The sequence below is a fragment of the Syzygium oleosum genome, unplaced genomic scaffold (assembly GCF_021117445.2).
Source record: "Syzygium oleosum isolate NSW1041296 unplaced genomic scaffold, Sole_v2.1 Sole_v2.28, whole genome shotgun sequence".
NCBI classification, from domain to species: Eukaryota; Viridiplantae; Streptophyta; class Magnoliopsida; order Myrtales; family Myrtaceae; genus Syzygium; species Syzygium oleosum.
In genome coordinates, this window is record NW_026607512.1 from 269,014 (window position 1) to 288,311 (window position 19,298).

The window sequence follows — 19,298 nt, forward strand, 5'->3', positions numbered from 1 at the left end:
GGTACTTACCTAGTAATTAGATGAGATATTAGATTAACATCACTCCAAATCCTAATTAAAGTCAATGTTTTCCTTTTTTCGTTCCAAAAACAAAAAAAAAAGGAAAGTAAAAAAAAACACACAATAATAATTCGAGAAGCACGTGCGAGGGGGCTCGTCTACCACACCTTATCCCCCCATTCTCAACGTCTCATCTTCTTCATCTTCCATGGACGCGAAAGCAGAGCGCCGGAAGAAGCCACAGTCCGCTCCAAGTAACTAACTCCTCCGACGACCACAACCGCCTCTTCTTTCTCATGGCGACTTCGCTGTGCGAGCCGCCGCCGCGGCTCGCCGCCCGCCGCCCCTCTGCTCCGCCTCTCTCTCCCCGCTCCAAGTCCCTCCTCCTCCCCCGCGGCGCGCGGGGCGGCGACCTGAGACCCCCGGCGGTCTCGCCGTTGTTCCTCGGGCGAACGGCGCTCCGGAGGCTCAAGTTCGAAGCCAGGGCGTCGGGCTCGAGCTCCGGCGGGGGGAGGAGGCAGGTGCGCGCCATGGCTTCCTTGGGAGGCTTGCTCGGCGGGATTTTTAAAGGGAGCGACACCGGCGAGTCCACCCGGCAGCAGTGCGCGGGGACCGTGAGCGTGATCAACAGGCTCGAGGCGGAGATGTCGGCGTTGTCGGACTCGGGATTGAGAGACAGGACTTCGGTTCTGAGGCAGCGAGCTCAGCAAGGCGAATCTCTGGATTCTCTTTTACCTGTCAGTATTGGCATCCCCGAATTGATCCTCATTCTGAAGTTCAACTGCTCACCTCTTAGTTTGAAATCGATTCTAGCGTCGCACTTGCTCTTTTTGACGTGTTGGAATTGTTGTCTTGTTCTTAGTGAAACCGAAATGCAGTTTTTAAGTTATGAGAAATAGCTGGGAAATTACGAGGGCAGGATTAAGTTTAGCAAAGTTGAACTGTAGGAATTTTGGTTGAACCCTTGCATTAGCTTAAATTTACTCTTTTTATGGTTCTCTATTCATCGATTTCTTTGGTTGATTAATGGATCGTGGTCAATAAATCTGTGTGATTGCAGGAAGCATTTGCTGTTGTAAGAGAGGCTTCAAAAAGAGTCCTGGGACTTCGTCCCTTTGATGTTCAACTAATAGGTAACTGCACGTGCTCATTCATTGGATTCTTGTATTAACACATAAATAAGTCCTCCTAACATGATTGAGAGAGGAAGTGCTCATCGACTTAAATGTGCTGAAGATACTCATTTAAGTCTCTTGTAACATGATCTTTTTCCTTCAATCGAGGGTGTATATATATATATATATATACACACACACACACGCTCGATACTATCATAGAACTGGGTGTTATTGAGCGCTTGATTTCGTTAACATTATTGGATGGATTGGTTTTTAGGAATTTATCTGCAGAATTAATGGATTCACACCTGCTTTTATTATTTTCATTTATAGCAATGCACTTATCATGGAATTCTAATTAACTTTTATTTTGCAGGTGGCATGGTACTTCATAAGGGCGAGATAGCTGAAATGAGAACTGGAGAAGGCAAGACACTTGTTGCAATATTGCCAGCTTATCTAAACGCTCTTAGTGGAAAAGGAGTCCATGTTGTCACAGTGAATGATTATTTGGCTCGACGTGATTGTGAGTGGGTTGGCCAAGTTCCCCGCTTTCTTGGATTGAAGGTTGGCCTAATCCAGCGTATGTCTCATTCTTCTGTATGAGCTAGACTCCATTGTTTGTTGTCTTTTATGATAAGGGCAATGACTGGCATGAGGAAATCTTTCATTCTAAAGCTTTTGAAGGTGCATATGGATTTTTTACCACTTCATGCTATGCTACTTTTCATTTCCAGATGCCCAACTTTTTGTTTTATTCACTAATTCAGGTTAGCTAGCCCTTGGCAAAATGGTAGTGGTGTTAGGGCACTATTGGTTGTTTGTGACTCTTTCTCTCTCTTTAGTCAAAAGTTTAAATGTATCTGCAAGTTTAAGAGTTATTATGGTCGATCAGATATTTGACTTTCTAGGGGAGTGATGCTTCGTATGGATCCAGTGTGGAATAATAATGATAAAGGGGGGTTCTATGTATGATGGCATCGTCCAAATTACAAATGTTTTTTAGCTCATGCAATTTCGACATGGAGCGACAGTATAGGTTTGAAACTTTGGGGAATTCCTGCAAATATTTAATGATGGCGGGATATGAATTTCCTCTTATATTAATTAGGGATAATGACACAAACAGTCCCTGAATTTTGACCCAATGTGCAATTTGGTCCCTGAACTTTTAATTTGTTTAATGTCATCCCTGAACTTTTGGTACATGTTCAATGTGGTCCCTGAACTTTTAATTTGTTCAATGTCATCCCTGAACTTTTGGTATATGTTCAATTCAATCCCTGAACTATATGAAAATGTTCAATGCAGTCCTTTCCATTAATTCAAGTTCAGGGACTACATTGAACATTTTCATATAGTTCAGGGACTGAATTAAACATGTACAAAAAGTTCAGGGATGACATTGAACAAATTAAAATTTTAGGGACCACATTGCACATTGGGTTAAAGTTCAGGGACCGCATTGAACAAATTAAAAGTTCAGGGACCAAATTGCACATTGGGCCAAAGTTCAGGGACTGTTTGTGTCATTTTGCCTATTAATTATGCTAATAAGTCACGTTGGTAGTCTGATGTGACTTTTTCTGTGACTTCTCTAAATATGTTTGGTCAATTATCCACCCTTACTGTTTGCTTTAAGAAATTTTATTGTGGAGCTTAGATTACTGCGTAAGTGTATCATTTGGACATTGATGCTGGCAGAGAATATGACAAGCGAGCAAAGGAGGGAAAGTTATTTATGTGACATAACGTATGTCACCAACAGTGAGCTTGGGTTTGATTATCTAAGAGACAACCTTGCCACGGAAAGTAATTCTTTCTCTATTTATAGTTTTCCAATGATAGTACAATCTCTCATTTCCGTTGAGATATTTTGATGTGGGATCACTTATGCGGAAGCTGATTGTGCTTTGTGGTGAAAACAGAGTATTGAGGAGCTTGTGCTTAGGGGTTTCAATTACTGTGTAATTGATGAGGTAGATTCCATCCTCATTGATGAAGCAAGAACTCCTCTCATCATATCAGGATCTGCTGAAAAACCTAGTGATCGTTATTATAAAGCTGCAAAGATTGCAGCAGCTTTGGAACGTGATATACACTACACTGTAAGATGCTAAGACTTCTCAACAGTATTTGTAATGGTGTGAATTGATCTGGCTAAGCCTTTTATGTCCATATGAGTTTGATTTCTGGACTTGGCAGCCCTTTATGCCTAGTAATAAGTGAACTTGCAGGAAGTCTGTCAGCCATGGCTTTGTAATTATTATGAAGCTAAAATAATAAATGGAAGCGAGTTTTAATGAAGGACAACCAGTGTTTTCCCCTCTTTTTTTCTTTGTTGAGAGGATGATAGCCTTTCAAGCCCTTCTCTTATGAAGCTTAGTAATACAGGTTGATGAGAAGCAAAAGACTGTCCTTTTGACAGAGCAGGGTTATGAGGACGCCGAAGAAATTTTAGAAGTGAAAGATTTGTATGACCCACGGGAACAGTGGGCGCTCTACGTTCTAAATGCAATAAAGGCTAAAGAGCTGTTTCTTAGAGATGTGAACTATATTATCCGTGGCAAGGAGGTGCTCATAGTGGATGAGTTTACTGGTCGGGTCATGCAGGTAATGTTTTGATTGAGGTTCCTCTTTGGCTGAGCAAATGAGTTATTTTCTTCTCAATCTTGGATAAGGAATTTCTCAGAGAGACTGTCATTCTCAGTGTTGCGTCATTGAGTACTCATGGCTTCTTCCCAGTTGAAAGTCATGTGATATAGGATCTATATGTGTTCGCATTGGACATTTCTTAAGATATTTGGACATTATGGTCCATGAGTAATTAAATAAGTGCTTCTTATTCTTTTTTAAATCTCTTGGCATCATGTAACCTCTTCTTATACAGAAGCAATTAGCTTTCAAGTATCTTGACATGTATGTGGCTTGGATGCGACAGAATGGAATGTCATTTTGCTGGTGTAATTTTGAAAGTTCCTGAATTTTGGTTTAGAAAAGAATTAACCCTTCTTATTTCACTTGAGGTAACGATTTGGAGTGACCTTACTGCCATGGTCATATCTTTGAAGTATCATGGGGACAGATGTTTAAAGAGAAAAAAATATTGACCTTGATGATTTATGTAAAAGGATAATTAAGGAAACTGTTAGTTCGCAGAAAAATCAAGGCCGATTGCAGAATCACTCAGTTCTTACTTTCCTGACCTCTAACTGTCTATAGGTGCCTTATTCTGTTTTATTAGGGGCGACGATGGAGTGATGGACTTCATCAAGCAGTCGAAGCCAAAGAAGGGATGCCAATTCAAAATGAAACTATTACATTGGCTTCAATTAGTTACCAGAACTTCTTTCTTCAGGTAGTCTTTGATCAGTATAGGTAGCTCTCTAAACCCTTTTTCTCCATCAAATTCAAGCGTTTCTTCTCTACTGCTTCAGTTTCCAAAGCTTTGTGGAATGACTGGGACTGCAGCAACTGAAAGTGCAGAATTTGAGAGCATATACAAGCTAAAAGTTACAATAGTACCGACAAACAAGCCAATGATTAGGAAGGTTAGTTATAGTGACGCATTTGTGCTACTTTTTAGAGTGACGCTTGTTCATGATGGCAATATATTGCTTAACTTCTGTAGAAGAAGAGGGTCGATATGGAATTCAAGTGTGCATTTGTATGTTAAGAAGGAATAAGATCAGTCTGAGGTTCCTGTAGATCATTTGGATGAAAGCCATTTGTCTGGATTTCCACTATTAGTGTATTCATGAAATTCCTTACCTCACCCCTTCTTTTTGCTTCATCTTCAGGATGAGTCTGATGTTGTTTTCAGGGCAACTACAGGAAAATGGCAAGCGGTTGTTGTAGAAATTTCCAGAATGCATAAGACAGGTTGTCCTGTGCTTGTTGGGACAACCAGTGTTGAGCAAAGTGATTCGTTATCAGAGCAGTTGCAAGAAGTCGGGATTCCTCATGAGGTGGGGTGTTCTGTGCTTTAAGGAATAATCGAAGTCTATTTTTCCTGCTGACTATGAATGGTTTATTTAGGACTAGTATGTTCTCTGGGGTAAAAGATGAACTAAACTTCCATCTTTGGTGCTCTAGAAACCTTAGCTCCTGTCCAAATTTGAAAAACGCATCTAGAGATTGAAACAAAATGAGTAACATCTCCAGCAAGTACTGTAGATCTGATTTGTTAAATTGATTGGGGTTATCCTCCATGTGTAGATACTTTTTCAGTATCTTTTTTATTTTAATTTTCCTGGGAAATCATTCTACATTGATTGAAAACTTTCTTTATGTAAAGAGAACTAACATTGACTTTTACTTTACTACACTAGAATAGAGGATATACTGAAGCCTATTCAGGTCCATTTTTTGGTTTTTAGAGCTCTGCACTCACCACATTGCTGTGATTTTAGCTGGGCGATGTTTATTTCAGGACACTTCTAGCACAAAATTGTGCATTGACTTCAATTTCGCACCTAAGAAAGTCAGTCAGAGTAAACTGGCTTGAACTCAATTGCTGGCAAAGCTGCTATTGGGTACCTAACGTCTCTTAGTCTGGCAATTATTGGCTTATATACCTGTTTTTCTGCAACCTTAACTTCTCTAACTTACATGGAAATAAACTATTTTACTTTATCTGTAGTGTGAAATGGTCTTTCATCTTTGCTTTATATCCATGTGGCAGTTTGAAATATACGAAGTTGTGATTTCAAACAATTAAGCGCACAAGGCACACCCCTATTCAATATTTTTGTTCAATTGAAATTCTTCTTTTTTTAACTTTACATTATCGTTTTCTTTTTAAATGTTGAAACTTGACCTCTAAGTTTGATGTGCAAGTTCTGTCGATATTAGTGTCTATTTCGTCTGTGAAAGGTCCTTAATGCAAAGCCAGAGAATGTGGAAAGAGAAGCGGAAATTGTTGCACAAAGTGGTCGCTTCGGAGCAGTTACTATTGCCACCAATATGGCTGGTCGTGGAACAGATATAATCCTTGGTGGTAATGCTGAGTTTATGGCAAGATTGAAGCTACGTGAAATGCTTATGCCAAGGTATTTCCTGAGCATCGCTAAATTATATTACAATATTAGATCCACTTTTTTGTGGTTTTATTTCTATTCTTCTGCACATCCAATGGGCTCGCTCTAGATGCCTCTGCTAGAAATCATCCAGGTCTACCCTTGTTTGGTGTAGAAGACATGGTACAAACCGAAAATGCTGGAAATCATCCAGTTCTTATGTCTGGGCGTTTTATCTCAGATCACGTTTATATATGTCCTAGGAGTTTCATGTGAGGTATTGCATTTTTATACTGATTTCGAAATTTAGGAGAGGCAGTTCTAGCTGTAGCTCTCTGAATTTTAATATGCTTGTGACATGCATAATCTTGGTGTGGAAGAGCGTTGCCTGGCATTTTGAGGTTTCCAGCACTTGTTTTCTTCACTTGCACAGCATGAGGGATGCTATCCAATATAGATGCATTCTACTATCAGTCAATCCTGCACTACATTCTCAGACAGGTGTCCCTCTGAATGATGAATGGAAAATTGTACAGAGTTGTTAAACCAGTTGAGGGAGTTTTTGTATCAGTGAAGAAGGCACCTCCAAAAAAGACATGGAAGGTTGGTATTTTTCTGTGATGTTAATCTTGAATTCAGATGATGAACTCTTGAAGTTTCATTGTGATATGTCATTGTAAGATATTTCTTGGGAAACTTTAATTTTCCAGGTCAATGAAGACATTTTCCCTTGCAAGCTATCCAGTGGAAATACCCAACTGGCTGAGGAAGCTGTGCAATTAGCAATGAAAACATGGGGTCAGAGATCATTAATAGAGCTTGAGGCAGAAGAGCGGCTATCTTATGCTTGTGAAAAGGTGAAGTTCATGAAATATGATCTTAACCAATAGTCTATCAGTTGATTGAATATAATGGGGGTGCTCGTAATAGTTAGGCCATGAATTCTATTATGCAGCTAAAGCTTCTGAAAACCTTGTTATGGCCGATTTCCTTGCACTTCAGATGCTCTCTTCTTACTTGCAAAACCATCCAGAGGACTGTCAACCTATAGGGAATCATCATCTTAGGTTAGATGCACTGTAGCAATCAAGGAAATTTAACATATGATGATACCTACTAACATTTTCTAACCTCCTTTCCTTAATTGCCCGATCTTGTTCTGGTTGTTTGTATACAAGATATTTGTTTGCTTCGAGATACAAGCTGTCGTGACTTGTTACCATTTCTTTGGGACTCAAGATGATTAGCAGCTGTATTAGAACCCTCTGACCTAAAGAGCCATGAAATTTCCTGTGCTAGATGTCAATCTGGAGACCTTTCATTTAACCATATCATTTTTCTTCCTTTGTTTTTTCTTTTTTAGTCAGTGAGATTCTTACTTTCCTTTCAGTCAGCACTTTAACAATCAGAGAATCATTAACAAGATCATCCTATTGTTCTACTTTATAGGGTCCTGCACAGGATGAAGTCATAGTGAAGCTAAGGAGTGCTTTTCTGGAAATTGCAAAAGAATTCAAGGTCTTCACTGAGGAAGAAAGAAATAAGGTCTTTTAGCTCCTCTGATAAATAAGTTTCATATGCTGTACTTTTTCTCTGCTTGATTAGTCTCTTTCCACTTGATTGGTTTGTAGGTAGTGCAAGCTGGAGGCCTTCATGTGGTAGGAACAGAACGGCATGAATCACGACGAATTGATAATCAGGTCATATTCGCAAAAATACTTTAATTTGTATTATAGCTCTTTTGTAGTTTCTTTTGCCACAATAAAATAAGTTAAATTTTTCTGACAGCTGCGTGGTCGAAGTGGACGACAAGGGGATCCCGGAAGTTCTCGGTTCTTCCTCAGTCTAGAAGACAATATCTTCCGGATTTTCGGAGGAGATAGAATTCAGGTTTAAAAAAGCAGTGTAAATGAGTCCTGATATATTTTCTACGACAAATTATGCTTGTTGAAGCATTTTCGTATTGTGTAGGGTTTGATGAGAGCTTTCAGAGTTGAAGACTTACCGATTGAGTCAAAAATGCTAACAAAAGCACTCGATGAAGCTCAACGGAAAGTGGAGAACTACTTCTTCGATATCAGGAAGCAATTGTTTGAGTATGATGAAGTGCTAAATAGCCAAAGAGACCGTGTATATGCAGAAAGAAGAAGAGCCCTTGAATCAGATGATCTTCAATCTCTCATTATTGAGTATGCTGAGTTGACAATGGATGACATCTTGGAGGTGAACTGTTTGAACCCTTTGCACCCTGCGAATACCTTCATTTGTTTCATGTTATTTGTCTTATTATATATTGCTTCTAAGACTGCTTATCATTTATAGGCTAACGTGGGTCCTGATGCTCCGGCGGAAAGTTGGGATCTCGAGAAACTAATAGCGAAGCTTCAACAGTAAGTTGCTTATGTTTTTCATTTCCCAATTACAAAAAAATTGACCATCTTTATCCTTAAAATAGTTTAAACATGGGAAAACTGACGGTCACTCACTTTCGGGAAAACTGACAGTCACTCGCTTTCTTTTTTTCCCTGAGTTTCTCCTCAAGTTGATTTTATTGATTTTATATACTGATTGTTCGAAAGAAACCAGCTGTGTATGCTCTTCGCCCTTTTGGTAATGTTTCTTTTTTTTATGAGACATTGATATAAAATTGTTCGCTTGCATTAGAAATATAGAAGAACACCAACGAAAACAGCATAGTGTTGATACTAACTCTAAGTCAAAGTAAGATCAGATCATGAAGTCCATAAGCATTTTAATTGCATAAAACAGAATAAGGTGAAGATTTAGTTCCTTTGAATAATCTTTAATTTCCTTCAAATGCACCACATGAGACAAAGTGGAGCAGTGCTCCAATCCTTTTCTTCCTTACAACCTCTGTTATATTTCTCGTGGGTGTCTAGATTTGAATGTTTACGTTTTGCTTCGGGTAATACTTTGCATGATATCTGGCTCAAAGAGATATTCGTTATTTATTCTTTCTTCTCAGATTTAAACTGATAAGCTCATTTCCAGGTATTGCTATCTGCTGAATGGTTTGACTCCAGATCTACTGAGGAGCAAGGGTTCAAGTTATGAGGAATTGCAGGGTTACTTACGTCTTCGAGGTCGGGAAGCATATATGCAGAAAAGGGTCAGTATATTATCTCATTAGCTTAGAGAGTGAGACATTCTGCTTCCTTCAAGTGTTTAAAGTTAGCCCACGACAATACACATGATGCTTCATCTTTGTATGCTACCCCATAGAGCCCGCCCAGGTAAAGACATACTGGCATTATAAATTTATGCTGATGTAATGATAAAAGTTTCATAATAGCTGCCTGTTAACTTCATCAAGATATAGAATTATGTTAAAAGTGAAATATTAGTTGCATAAATTTCTTTACCGTTTTAATTTTCCTTTTGAACTGCAAATAGGAGATCGTCGAGAAACAAGCACCAGGGTTGATGACAGAAGCTGAGAAGTTCTTAATACTGAGCAACATCGACCGTTTATGGAAGGAGCACTTGCAAGCACTCAAGTTTGTTCAGCAAGCGGTGGGCTTGCGGGGATATGCTCAGAGGGACCCTCTCATTGAGTATAAGCTCGAAGGATACAATTTGTTTTTGGACATGATGGCACAGATCAGAAGAAATGTCATATATTCCATATATCAGGTTTACATTCTACTCAGAAAACTTCACACAAACCACAATAGACGTATCATCACGTTTGCTTTTTCCTCTTTTTTCGTTGTTACAGTTTCAGCCAGTGCTGGTAAAAAAGGATGAGGATCGGAATGGAACACCAGGGAAACCTACTACAAACGGTAGAAGCAGCGGCAAGCCTGATCCAGTTAGTGTGGAGTCATCTTCACCGGCTGCCAGTCCTCAGGCAAGTGCATAGATGCGTCCTGTGACAATTTTGGCCGCGATTCATTTGGATGGGAACAATATACAAGCTTGTCTTTGTTCTCCTTGTAAAATACAAGAGCCTGCTGTATTTATTTGTAAAGGAATAATTTTTGCAGATGAAGGGAGTGATTGTAAAGCTTGAACATAAAAAATTCAATGATACTGACTCCAGGCATCTCTGTATAACAAACAAAAGCTGGACAGTGTAACACAAGCAAGCTTCTTATCGTAAACCATGTCCATTAACTTGATTGTAATGAGTTCCACATCAGTCGCAATTAAGAACAGGGACGAATCCACATATTTAATCTATTAAAATCTTTTCATAACACATCCATGCGCTCTCCAAACTGATGTATTCCGATTGTCGGCTCTTGAGCATAGTCAAGAAGGCTCGCGAAACAGCTGCTTGAAGATGAAGCCGAGAGTATGCACTTGTTGCGGAGAGGATGTTAGTTCCATCAAATCAGGATCAGGAATAAAAGACAAGCCCTGTGAAGCCAGTTTTACATATGGCTGGTAATGATTCCCAAGATGTCCTTTTTTTCCAGCTTGTGAAAAGGCAAAATTGTTTCTCATCCCACTCGATCCCGATTCCCATTAGTTTCTCCGTTTAGCAGACTCTGCCCAGTGCTCTTGCTTTCAATATTTAAGTCGCTGTTGCAAAGAATTTTCTCAACGATATGATTGACAGCATTTCCTTTAGCCTGTTAAGGTAATCAATTGTCATTCATGGAGAAATGATAGAGAACTAATGATGCCTGGGGATTGTCTAAAATTGAGTGTGGTATACCATCCGAAAAGGTCATTATGTTTGCTACCTTTATTCCGATTGCAATTGCAGTTTTTAAGTTGACGAGTTCTCCGAGCCTTAAAGATCCCCTCTTCTTATCTTTGACAAAGATCAGCGGCACCTTCCTCGATGAGGCTAGACTTGGCAGATGTCTGGTCAACCATCGGGGGTTGCAATCGGATGCCAATAGAATAGCCTGCGTATACATGTGTATTGAACTCCCTTAGCCACGATGACAGTGAAAGTTAAATAAATAGATGACAACCTTAAAGAACAACAGAAGTAGAGCAGCTGCACAACGCCTGATTTGCTCCTGAACAGTAGATGGTCTCTCACATTATCTCACAGAGAGGTCAGGCCTAATTGCGAGTTTCTCAAATATGATTATTCCAGTTTTCAAGAACCACTAAAACGGGTGATTCCCACAAAATTTATTGACCCCAGGAGGGACTAGTTGATTCATTAATGGTGTGGAAGACATGGCAGTGAGCCAGCACACCCCGGCACGCCACAGTGGAACAGCAACAGTAATAGCAAGTGGTAAAAGGCAAAGGTTTCCATTGATGCAAGCGATGGGAAAGTAGGTCGCCGAACAAACCTGAAGCCGGGGATAGGATGCATCATTGTTGCCGGAGGTAAGTGACTTCTGAGGACAGTCATCTGCTGCACCATTAGATGGAGGCATTCGTTCGAGCGCGCGTGTAACTTCATTGACCCCAATTGCAAATTGTTGCTAAGAAAATTCCAGGAAAAAACCTCTCCAATCAGTATATGATACAAGGCCATGATTACAGAGCAAAAGCTAGTTACCCAAAATTTCAACAACCTTGAGCCATATTTTCTCTGGTAAGGCCTCTCCATCCAAACTCCTAGCTACCTTAATCTTGCTGCCCAACAGAGAAACTCGAATAAAAACAACCAAGCAACGCACCAGAAACCACAGACAGAGAGATTCATCCCTTACCCTCGAATCGATTCGAGCAGAAGGCCGAGACTTTCTCCTTCAAAGGCGCTGCAGCCGCAAAAGGAATTCATAAAAACGACGGCAGGAAACGTGAGCGGTCGAAAACACGAAAACAAAAAACGAACGACGGGCCCATGTTTGAGACAGAGATAGCGGATTGACGCCACTCACTCCTGTTCCGGAGGACCGGAACTGGGCTTGGCGGGTTCGGGAGGAGCCCTCTTCGAAGCTCTGCTCCGGTTTCGCATGGTGGCGAAGCTCCGAGTCACGAAAGAGGGAAGGCGAGAAGCTTCTCTTTCTCGACGGAATCCTCGGAGCAGAGGGGAAAGAATAGACGGCGGTGGTCCCGAGCGTGCGTATTCCGAAATCTGGGGCCGACGAACTGAGGGGGGGGTCACTGAGCGAGCGCGGTTGCAACTTCGCCCCTTGAAACTGTTGAATGGAAAGATGCTTGCGTTTCGTTCCGCCGGGCAATTGCCGGGGCTTTAGAAAAGAACAGAAAAGCAGAAATCCCACCCAGCTCCGCATTTCACGATGAAACACATGTAGTTTCAGGCTCGCTCTCGCTCGAAAAAAGAAGAAAAGTAGAAGTTAATACCATGAAAAATCTCAAACTGATACATTTACGATAAATTTACTACAAATTAATTTTTTGATCACAAAAAATTCCAAACTGATATACCTATGACAAATTTCTTCTAAGTTAGTTTTCGTTAAATTTTACCATCAAATTGCTAAGTTGTATAATACATGACAGTTGACGGATGTACCAGTTTAGGAATTTATCTTTTTGTTTGTCACGGGCATACCAATTTAAATTTGTCACAAGGGTATTAGTTTTGGGGTTTTTGGTGATCGAAAAATTAGTTTAGGGTAAATTTATCACAAGTGTTCCAGTTTTGGGTTTTTCGTGGTATTAACCCAAAAGAAAAACCCTTAATTTTAGGTTAAAATTTCAATTTAGTCCCGAACTTTTTACTTTTTATCTAAAAAAAATTATCAACTTTCACTCTAGTCCTAAATCTCTGCTGACACATTAAAAAATGGTCATTGATTTCTTCAAAAGTATCAACATCAGTACCACTTAGAGGTTCATTATCAGAACCCACATCTTCAACACCCTAACATTTACATGGAACAACAGCCTCTTGATATTGATAATTTTGAATAAACCAATAATGATTCTTTGACGAAGGGTTAAGTGAGGCAAATTTGAAACTAGAGTAAAAATCGATGAATTTTTCTTTAGACAAAAAAAAAATTCGGTGCAAAATTAAGATTAGACTTAAAGTTGAGGTTTTTTTTTATTTAAGGAATTAGGCTGTATCAAAAGCGTTATAATTCTTAGCACCATTACTACAAAATCTCATGCGTGTCAGGCCCAGTGTAAAAATTGTTTGATTTTTTCATGAGACGGGCCATTTAAGACTTCCAATTCAATACGCACACAAAACTTCATGCACAGTAATTAGTAAGAGCAGACAGTAACATGATCGAAACATAGACAAAAAAGCTAATCCGAGCAGGGCTTAGGAATTTCAGGGGCCGGATTTGCATAGTGAAGCCCAGTCTTGATATGTGATGGAACAGATTAAAAGCCTCATCTCAAAAGACGACACTGTCAAATTGCTGGTTCACAAAGATCCTGCTCTTGAGCTTTGTTGATGCTCGTAGCTAGGCATCACTCTGGTTACTCATATCATCAGCATCCGATCCTATCGCCGACAAGTTTGAGCTGACGGAGCATGAGTCGACATTGTCGAATCGTAGTTGAAAGCCGTTGACTACAGGATGGCGAAACAAAAAAGGGTACAAAGAAGGTAGGAGGAAAACTCTTAGTTCTGAAATACACATTAGAAAGGCAGAGAGAGATCAATCAAAGAATTATCTCTGAGACCGAGAATTCGAATTTTCTAGCGCTAAATATGCCCCGGAGATGCTTCGCTCCCGTCCTTTCGTATGACAGGACTTAAAACCTGCCTCGATATATAGGTTTCGAGCTCTTTCGAGACCTCTGTCAACTTTAGGTCAAAATTGCTTCTATACTTTTGCTTTGGCGATGCCATGACACCTGAGACCATGGTGGGAGAGCCAGAGAATCGTCTTCTCGGACTTGAAAACCTCCTGGGTGATCCTGGAAGCACGCCTTTGGCAACGAGGGGCGTTAAGCCTGTGAGGACAGTTGCCATGTTCTTGTCTGTGTTGATTAGAGGCCCACGTTTTTTCTCGAGTGGCAATGGATGTAATTCGCTTTCCACTGTTGCCTTCTGTCTCAAGAGCCTCTCTCTGGCCTTTTCTGCTGCTAAAAGAGCTTTGTCTGTGCTTAATTTTATCAGCTTCCATGGGTTAATACTTACATTGAATCCTTGTTTCTTGGTTAAAGGAGAAGATCTGGGATCTTCATCAATCCTTATCGACAATCTCGTGTGATTCTGGCCATTCAAAAACTAGTTGTCACTACGAAGTATTTTTTCTAACTTACATGGTAATTTTAAAAGGAGAATTTCCAGACTTTACCTGATCTCCTCTGTGTCCGCTGCAAACAAACCGAGACATGAAAGTTGACTTTTCAGGTGAATCGTAGTCAGTACTGTCATCCGAATCCGAATCATCGAATACATCAAATCCTACAGTTTGGTTCTCTCTCATAGCCAGTATGTAATCATAAGTTCTCATTCCCTGGAGCGAGTAATGACATGCTTTCATGTCAGAAAGGGAGAGAGCTTCCAGGGAACAATGGTTGGGAATCACCCAACAGAAAGAGCAATATAAAGACAGCCATTGGACAGAGTTACCTTCCGGATGAGCACCATGTGAAAGAAGAAAAGTTGTCCTAGCGCTGCTGAGCTATAAGCTGTTAGTAAAACCAACAAAACCTGTGACATTCTGTTAGTTAATGTGCTATCAACAATACAAGATGCATCCATATGAAGACCATCAAGTGATTAATTAGTAGGAAACCAAAAGATACTCACAGAAATTGTGGCAAGAACTTCCCTAGGAAACTTTATGTAGAGCCTCCTCCTCAACTCATGTTCTATTCCTTCCTTATCCACAAAGCATCTGACGAATATCGCAACAGCAGTTCCTCCTTCTAAAATTAACTGTAATATTATCAACTGGCAGTAGTAAGTAAAGAAACTAGAGATTGTAGTACGCTAGATTGGTCGATGCTAGCATTAATGGGAAATAATTCCATGTCAAAAAGAAACTGACCATCAATAAGACAGAAGCCATGAGAAGAATGAAAACCGTGTAGTTCTTTTTCCCGATGCAATTGTTCAACCACTGGAATAAAGAACCCAAATCATTCATGTCAGTAAATGCAGGTCATTCCCATAACAATTAGACAGGTAACAGCAATTCTCACCCTGCAATGATGATCAAACCCTTCTACACACCTGTTGCAACTCCTGCAGTGCTTGCTGTGCTTCTTTACCTGCAAATGGTTTGGAGAGTTCTCCATGTCAATTTGAAGATCAAGACGAAACCCAATTATGCAGGTGGAAGGCTACGCAGGCATTATCCATGGGCTACCATTGCAGTCATATCTAAACTTCGGAAAGTGACCAACCTCAAGGTTACAAAGGCTACAGAAAGTAATGTCATCTGCTTTAAGATCTGGTGCAATGGCATCATCCTTCATCACCAGGGGAAATGGAAGCAGGGGCTCTAAGTGCGCGCTAGTGTTCATCGGGTCCAGGTACTTTCTTCTAATGATTTTCCGCAGAATCTTCCTCTCCAACCTCCTAAAAAATCTAGTAACGATCTGAGCCAAAACAAAACCATAATTTAGCTTAAGCAAGCCCTTAGATTTGCCTCTTTTCTTCTTTCTATAACCGGTTTTATCTGTCGGATCAATCGCAGTACACCAGATGAACAGAAACATCGCCGAGAAAACCTGAAAAATCGGGGAAACCCCCCATCAAACTCCCAGAAAACTGACAGAAAGAAAAAAGCAATCAATGTCTCGGCACAAGTACACGATAAGGAGTAGTTTACCACAAACGAGAATATTGTTGTCACGGTGATTTCAGCAGCTCTGCTCCCAAGCAACAGTCCCAGGAAGACGTAGAAGTCCACAACCAGGAAACTGAACACCGCCATCCCAACTATCTGCAAATTGCAAAAATTCACGTCAAGAGACTGATCGATTCTAAACTTCAAACGTGATCGATTATCCGCATCCATGCCCTCCGCTTCCACTCGTCGCCGCCGATTTGGAGCTTTCGCAATAACGCCGATGCAGGAACCGACTAAACAGCGCGCTGCTAGCCTCAGCTCAAAAACAGCAAACCTAAGCTCGCGACCTCGGTCAAACTCAAGCAACTCCACGGATTTCACCAAATCTCGACAAACGTTCACAGCCGGCGCGACTTTCAGCTCCCACCGCCTACCAATTGCCAAACTACCGCGCTAGCTAGCTACTTACTACGAAACAACCGGCGATAAGCTCGTCGCCGCCGATTTGGAGCTTTCACGACAACGCCGATGCAGGAATCGACTAAACAGTACGTGCTGCCAGCCTCAGCCTCAAAACAGCAAACCTAAGCTCGTGACCTCGGTCAAACCCAAGCAACTCGACGGATTTCACCAAATCCCGACAAACAGCGGTAGCTACTCACTACGAAACAAACCGGCGATGAGCTCGCGCGCCGGAGCAACGCGACCCGACCGGGGCCGAAGGCGAAAGCGAAGCGAGAGACCGCAGGGAAAATGCTCGAGGAGCGCGCGTTTACCTGCAGCGGATGGAGAGGACGCTGCCAGCCGTGGCGTCTGGTCGCCGCCGCCGCCGCCGCCGCCATCCTCGTCGCGACGGCCCTGCCTTGCCCTGCCCTGCGCGGTCGGAGGTGCGCGGCGTCGAACGATCCGCTCCGATCCTCGGCCTCCGGAACTGCGGCGGCGGCGGCTAACAGCGAGCGAGAGATTCCATCGGTGCGGAGGCGGTTCTCTCTTCCCGGAGCTTCCAAAGGCTTGCTCGCGGACTCGGGGAGCTCGAAATGAAAAGAGCAAAATAAGAAGAAAAGGAAACACTTCGCAACGGTCGAGTACGACTTGACGGAAGGAAGACGATAGATTTTATCTTCAAATTTTGAACGCGCCCTGACGACGATCTGCTCTCCTTGTGGGGGGGGGGGGGGGGGGGGATCGGACGGCTGTGAGCTCGTGATCGGAGTGGGCCGGGCAAATTTTTGTCTTTACGTGGAGTTGACCGAAAGATTTGTACTGCGCGACTTGTAAAAAGTCTAAACGAAATCTGCATGCCCGGCCCGGGCGACCTAGGTCTAGATCGGCCCATTGGGCCATTTTCCGGGCCCATCGGAAAGTGCTCATGGGCCCATGTGGACCGGGTCGGGCTTGCGGGTCGCTCGCTGGGCCCATGATAAAGTCTATCTCTCTCTCTCTCTCTCCCTCTCTAACAAGAAAGGAGTTCTACCTCCAACGTATGAAGGTATTTTTTTGTTTCGAGTTTTTTGGGAATCTTACGACTCGCGCCTACCCGTTTTATTCAATGCAAAATATGTAAAAATGTTTTGAAGTTTACGAATATTGACGTGCAGATTCCAATATAATTCTTTCGTGAAGTTTTAAAAGTCAAAATATCTTCTTCTCCAAAATTTGAGAAAAAAGCAAGAGATCTTTTAAGAGAATTCAAACTGCGAAGCGTGTATAGCAAGACATTGATATATAAATTGCGCTTTGACTTTGATTTTTCCGTTTAATAGTCAAGTTTATTTCCAACATTATCGCCTAAAGTATATGTTGACTTTCAAAATCATTAAAATTTCGGTGAACCATTTCACAATTTCTTAAATATTAAAATGTTATTTGCTATGGACTTTGTTAAAAAGTGCCGCAGGGGCACTTATTAAACAACCAATCAACAAAATTTTACAAATTAAATGCATTGCTTGCCCTAGTGTAATTAATGCATAATCAGCGACTTGAAAATTAAATAATTTTGGACAAAATATACTTAACAAGTATACCAGGACACTCGTTACCAATACATTTTTTTATTACGATGAGAGTGACTTGTTAAAAGTCATACCCAAAAGGGCACTCGGTCACGCAAAGAAATCTATGCAATTCAAGGAATTCATTGTGAAATTCAGTGTATAGTTTACCGTTATGCATTTATCGTCTCACACTTAAAACTAACACTAATTTGCTAATCATCTCACCTGTTGAATTATGTCTCGAGTTTGAGCTGTTTACAGAACCCAACCCGATTGAATGAATATCCAAGTTTGACAGGAAAGATGAAAATCAAGAGTTGGACTGACCTTTGCTTAAGGTTGGACGTGAGAGAGAAGAAAAATAAAGGGAAAGATCTCGTGCACTACAAGACAAAAGTAATGGGCACACATATTCTATAATATATATAATAGTCCATGTGGTGGGTCTAGGTCAAAATAAGTAAAATTGTTGCCCTTAAAAAGAAGGGCAATTAGGGCGTTGGTTCCCAAGGAGAGAACAATTGGTATAAGAGCTTGAGGATTGGATTTTCTGGATTGTGATTTGGGGCTTTTGTTTGTGTGATTATTATTTGGAAATTTTGTTGTTGCAATTATGTCTGGGGCAAAAATTGAAATTGAGAAGTTTAACGAGAGGAACAATTTTAGGTTATGGAGCATTAAGATGGAGGCTCTATTAATAACTCAAGGTTTAGCCGAAGCATTGGAGGGCAATGATAAGTTGCCCAAATCAATGAAAGATGCCAAAAAGGATGTGCTAATGAGGAAGGCGAGGAGTATAATCCTATTAAATTTGTCGGATGAGGTATTGATTGAAGTGGCCGAAGAGAAGGATGCCGCAGTATCGTGGGCAAAACTTAAGGCACTTTAATTGATGAAAGGTTTGAACAATCGCTTATATATGCTGAAAATGATATTTCAGTTTTGGATGGTTGAAGGCACATCCATTAGAGCCTACTTAGATGAGTTTAACAAACTAACGATGGACTTCAAGAACGTCGATGAGGCCTTGCTTGATGAGAAACAAGATATGATATTGTTGGCATCTCTACCGGATTCTTTTGAGCACTTTATAGATTCATTGCTAAAGGGGCATACAACGATTACCTTAGAAGAGGTAAAGTTCGCATTGTTTTCTAAGGAGTGGCAAACGAAGTTGCGACAAGATGACTTAGCGCAAAATACGGCGCAAGGTTTAGTTATCCGGGGCAGAGACGGACGAAGAGAGTTTAGAGGTAATAGATGGAAGAGCCGTTCTAAATCGAGGTCTAATGTTCGGAATCGTCAATGTTATCACTGTGACGAGATAGGGCACTACATGAGAGAGTGTTCGAAATACAAGGGTAAAGGAGTTAAGGTGGAGTTTGCAGGCGATGGTAATATTGTTACCGTAGCAGATAATTATTCTATCGATGTCGATGACGTGTTAGCAGTCACCACGAGTTTATCAGGTGATGATTGGGTGCTTGACTCTAGATGTTCTTATCATGTGACTTCTCATAGACACTGGTTTATTACCTATCAGTGCATGGAGGG

The 19,298-nt window shown here is 41.1% G+C and overlaps 3 protein-coding genes across 4 annotated transcripts; 1 reads left to right on the top strand and 2 right to left on the bottom strand.

The window, feature by feature from the left end:
• Positions 1-176: 176 nt before the first annotated feature.
• LOC115680682 (protein translocase subunit SECA1, chloroplastic) lies at positions 177-10,260 on the top strand. 2 transcript variants are annotated; one of them, XM_056303624.1, is made up of 20 exons: positions 177-737; positions 1,061-1,133; positions 1,495-1,701; positions 2,823-2,925; positions 3,046-3,226; positions 3,513-3,731; positions 4,363-4,476; positions 4,556-4,669; positions 4,919-5,086; positions 5,994-6,169; positions 6,673-6,739; positions 6,847-6,993; positions 7,586-7,681; positions 7,768-7,836; positions 7,925-8,026; positions 8,108-8,359; positions 8,459-8,526; positions 9,149-9,266; positions 9,551-9,790; positions 9,876-10,260. In XM_056303624.1, exons 1-20 carry the CDS (start codon positions 297-299, stop codon positions 10,017-10,019), a joined length of 3,099 nt encoding a protein of 1,032 aa, XP_056159599.1. In that variant the 5' UTR covers positions 177-296; the 3' UTR covers positions 10,020-10,260. The 2 variants fall into 2 exon arrangements, with proteins under 2 accessions (XP_056159599.1, XP_056159600.1); XM_056303625.1 differs by lacking the exon at positions 2,823-2,925 and having other exon boundaries at positions 1,495-1,685; positions 3,047-3,226.
• On the bottom strand, positions 10,234-12,313 carry LOC115680684 (uncharacterized). The gene is made up of 6 exons (XM_030604502.2): positions 11,956-12,313; positions 11,785-11,832; positions 11,647-11,707; positions 11,419-11,553; positions 10,849-11,016; positions 10,234-10,734 (listed from the first exon to the last, which is right to left on the bottom strand). The coding sequence occupies exons 1-6, from the start codon at positions 12,030-12,032 to the stop codon at positions 10,603-10,605; spliced, it is 621 nt and encodes a 206-aa protein (XP_030460362.1). The 5' UTR covers positions 12,033-12,313; the 3' UTR covers positions 10,234-10,602.
• Positions 12,314-13,520: 1,207 nt separating this feature from the next.
• LOC115680583 (protein S-acyltransferase 18) lies at positions 13,521-16,827 on the bottom strand. The gene is made up of 9 exons (XM_030604399.2): positions 16,524-16,827; positions 15,787-15,900; positions 15,359-15,685; positions 15,155-15,223; positions 15,001-15,072; positions 14,760-14,888; positions 14,580-14,660; positions 14,302-14,463; positions 13,521-14,216 (listed from the first exon to the last, which is right to left on the bottom strand). The coding sequence occupies exons 1-9, from the start codon at positions 16,587-16,589 to the stop codon at positions 13,704-13,706; spliced, it is 1,533 nt and encodes a 510-aa protein (XP_030460259.1). The 5' UTR covers positions 16,590-16,827; the 3' UTR covers positions 13,521-13,703.
• Positions 16,828-19,298: the final 2,471 nt, after the last annotated feature.

Coding starts and splice junctions, on each gene's coding strand:
- LOC115680682 (XM_056303624.1), top strand. CDS start 297: ATGGCGACTTCGCTGTGCGAGCCGCCGCCGCGGCTCGCCGCCCGCCGC. Junction 3,227..3,512: donor AACGTGATATACACTACACT/GTAAGATGCTAA, acceptor TTAGTAATACAG/GTTGATGAGAAGCAAAAGAC. Junction 4,670..4,918: donor ACAAGCCAATGATTAGGAAG/GTTAGTTATAGT, acceptor CTTCATCTTCAG/GATGAGTCTGATGTTGTTTT.
- LOC115680684 (XM_030604502.2), bottom strand. CDS start 12,032: ATGCGAAACCGGAGCAGAGCTTCGAAGAGGGCTCCTCCCGAACCCGCC. Junction 11,708..11,784: donor CTGCTCGAATCGATTCGAGG/GTAAGGGATGAA, acceptor TCTGTTGGGCAG/CAAGATTAAGGTAGCTAGGA. Junction 11,017..11,418: donor CATCCTATCCCCGGCTTCAG/GTTTGTTCGGCG, acceptor ATGTATACGCAG/GCTATTCTATTGGCATCCGA.
- LOC115680583 (XM_030604399.2), bottom strand. CDS start 16,589: ATGGCGGCGGCGGCGGCGGCGGCGACCAGACGCCACGGCTGGCAGCGT. Junction 14,889..15,000: donor TGGCTTCTGTCTTATTGATG/GTCAGTTTCTTT, acceptor ATAATATTACAG/TTAATTTTAGAAGGAGGAAC. Junction 14,217..14,301: donor GCGGACACAGAGGAGATCAG/GTAAAGTCTGGA, acceptor TTGAATGGCCAG/AATCACACGAGATTGTCGAT.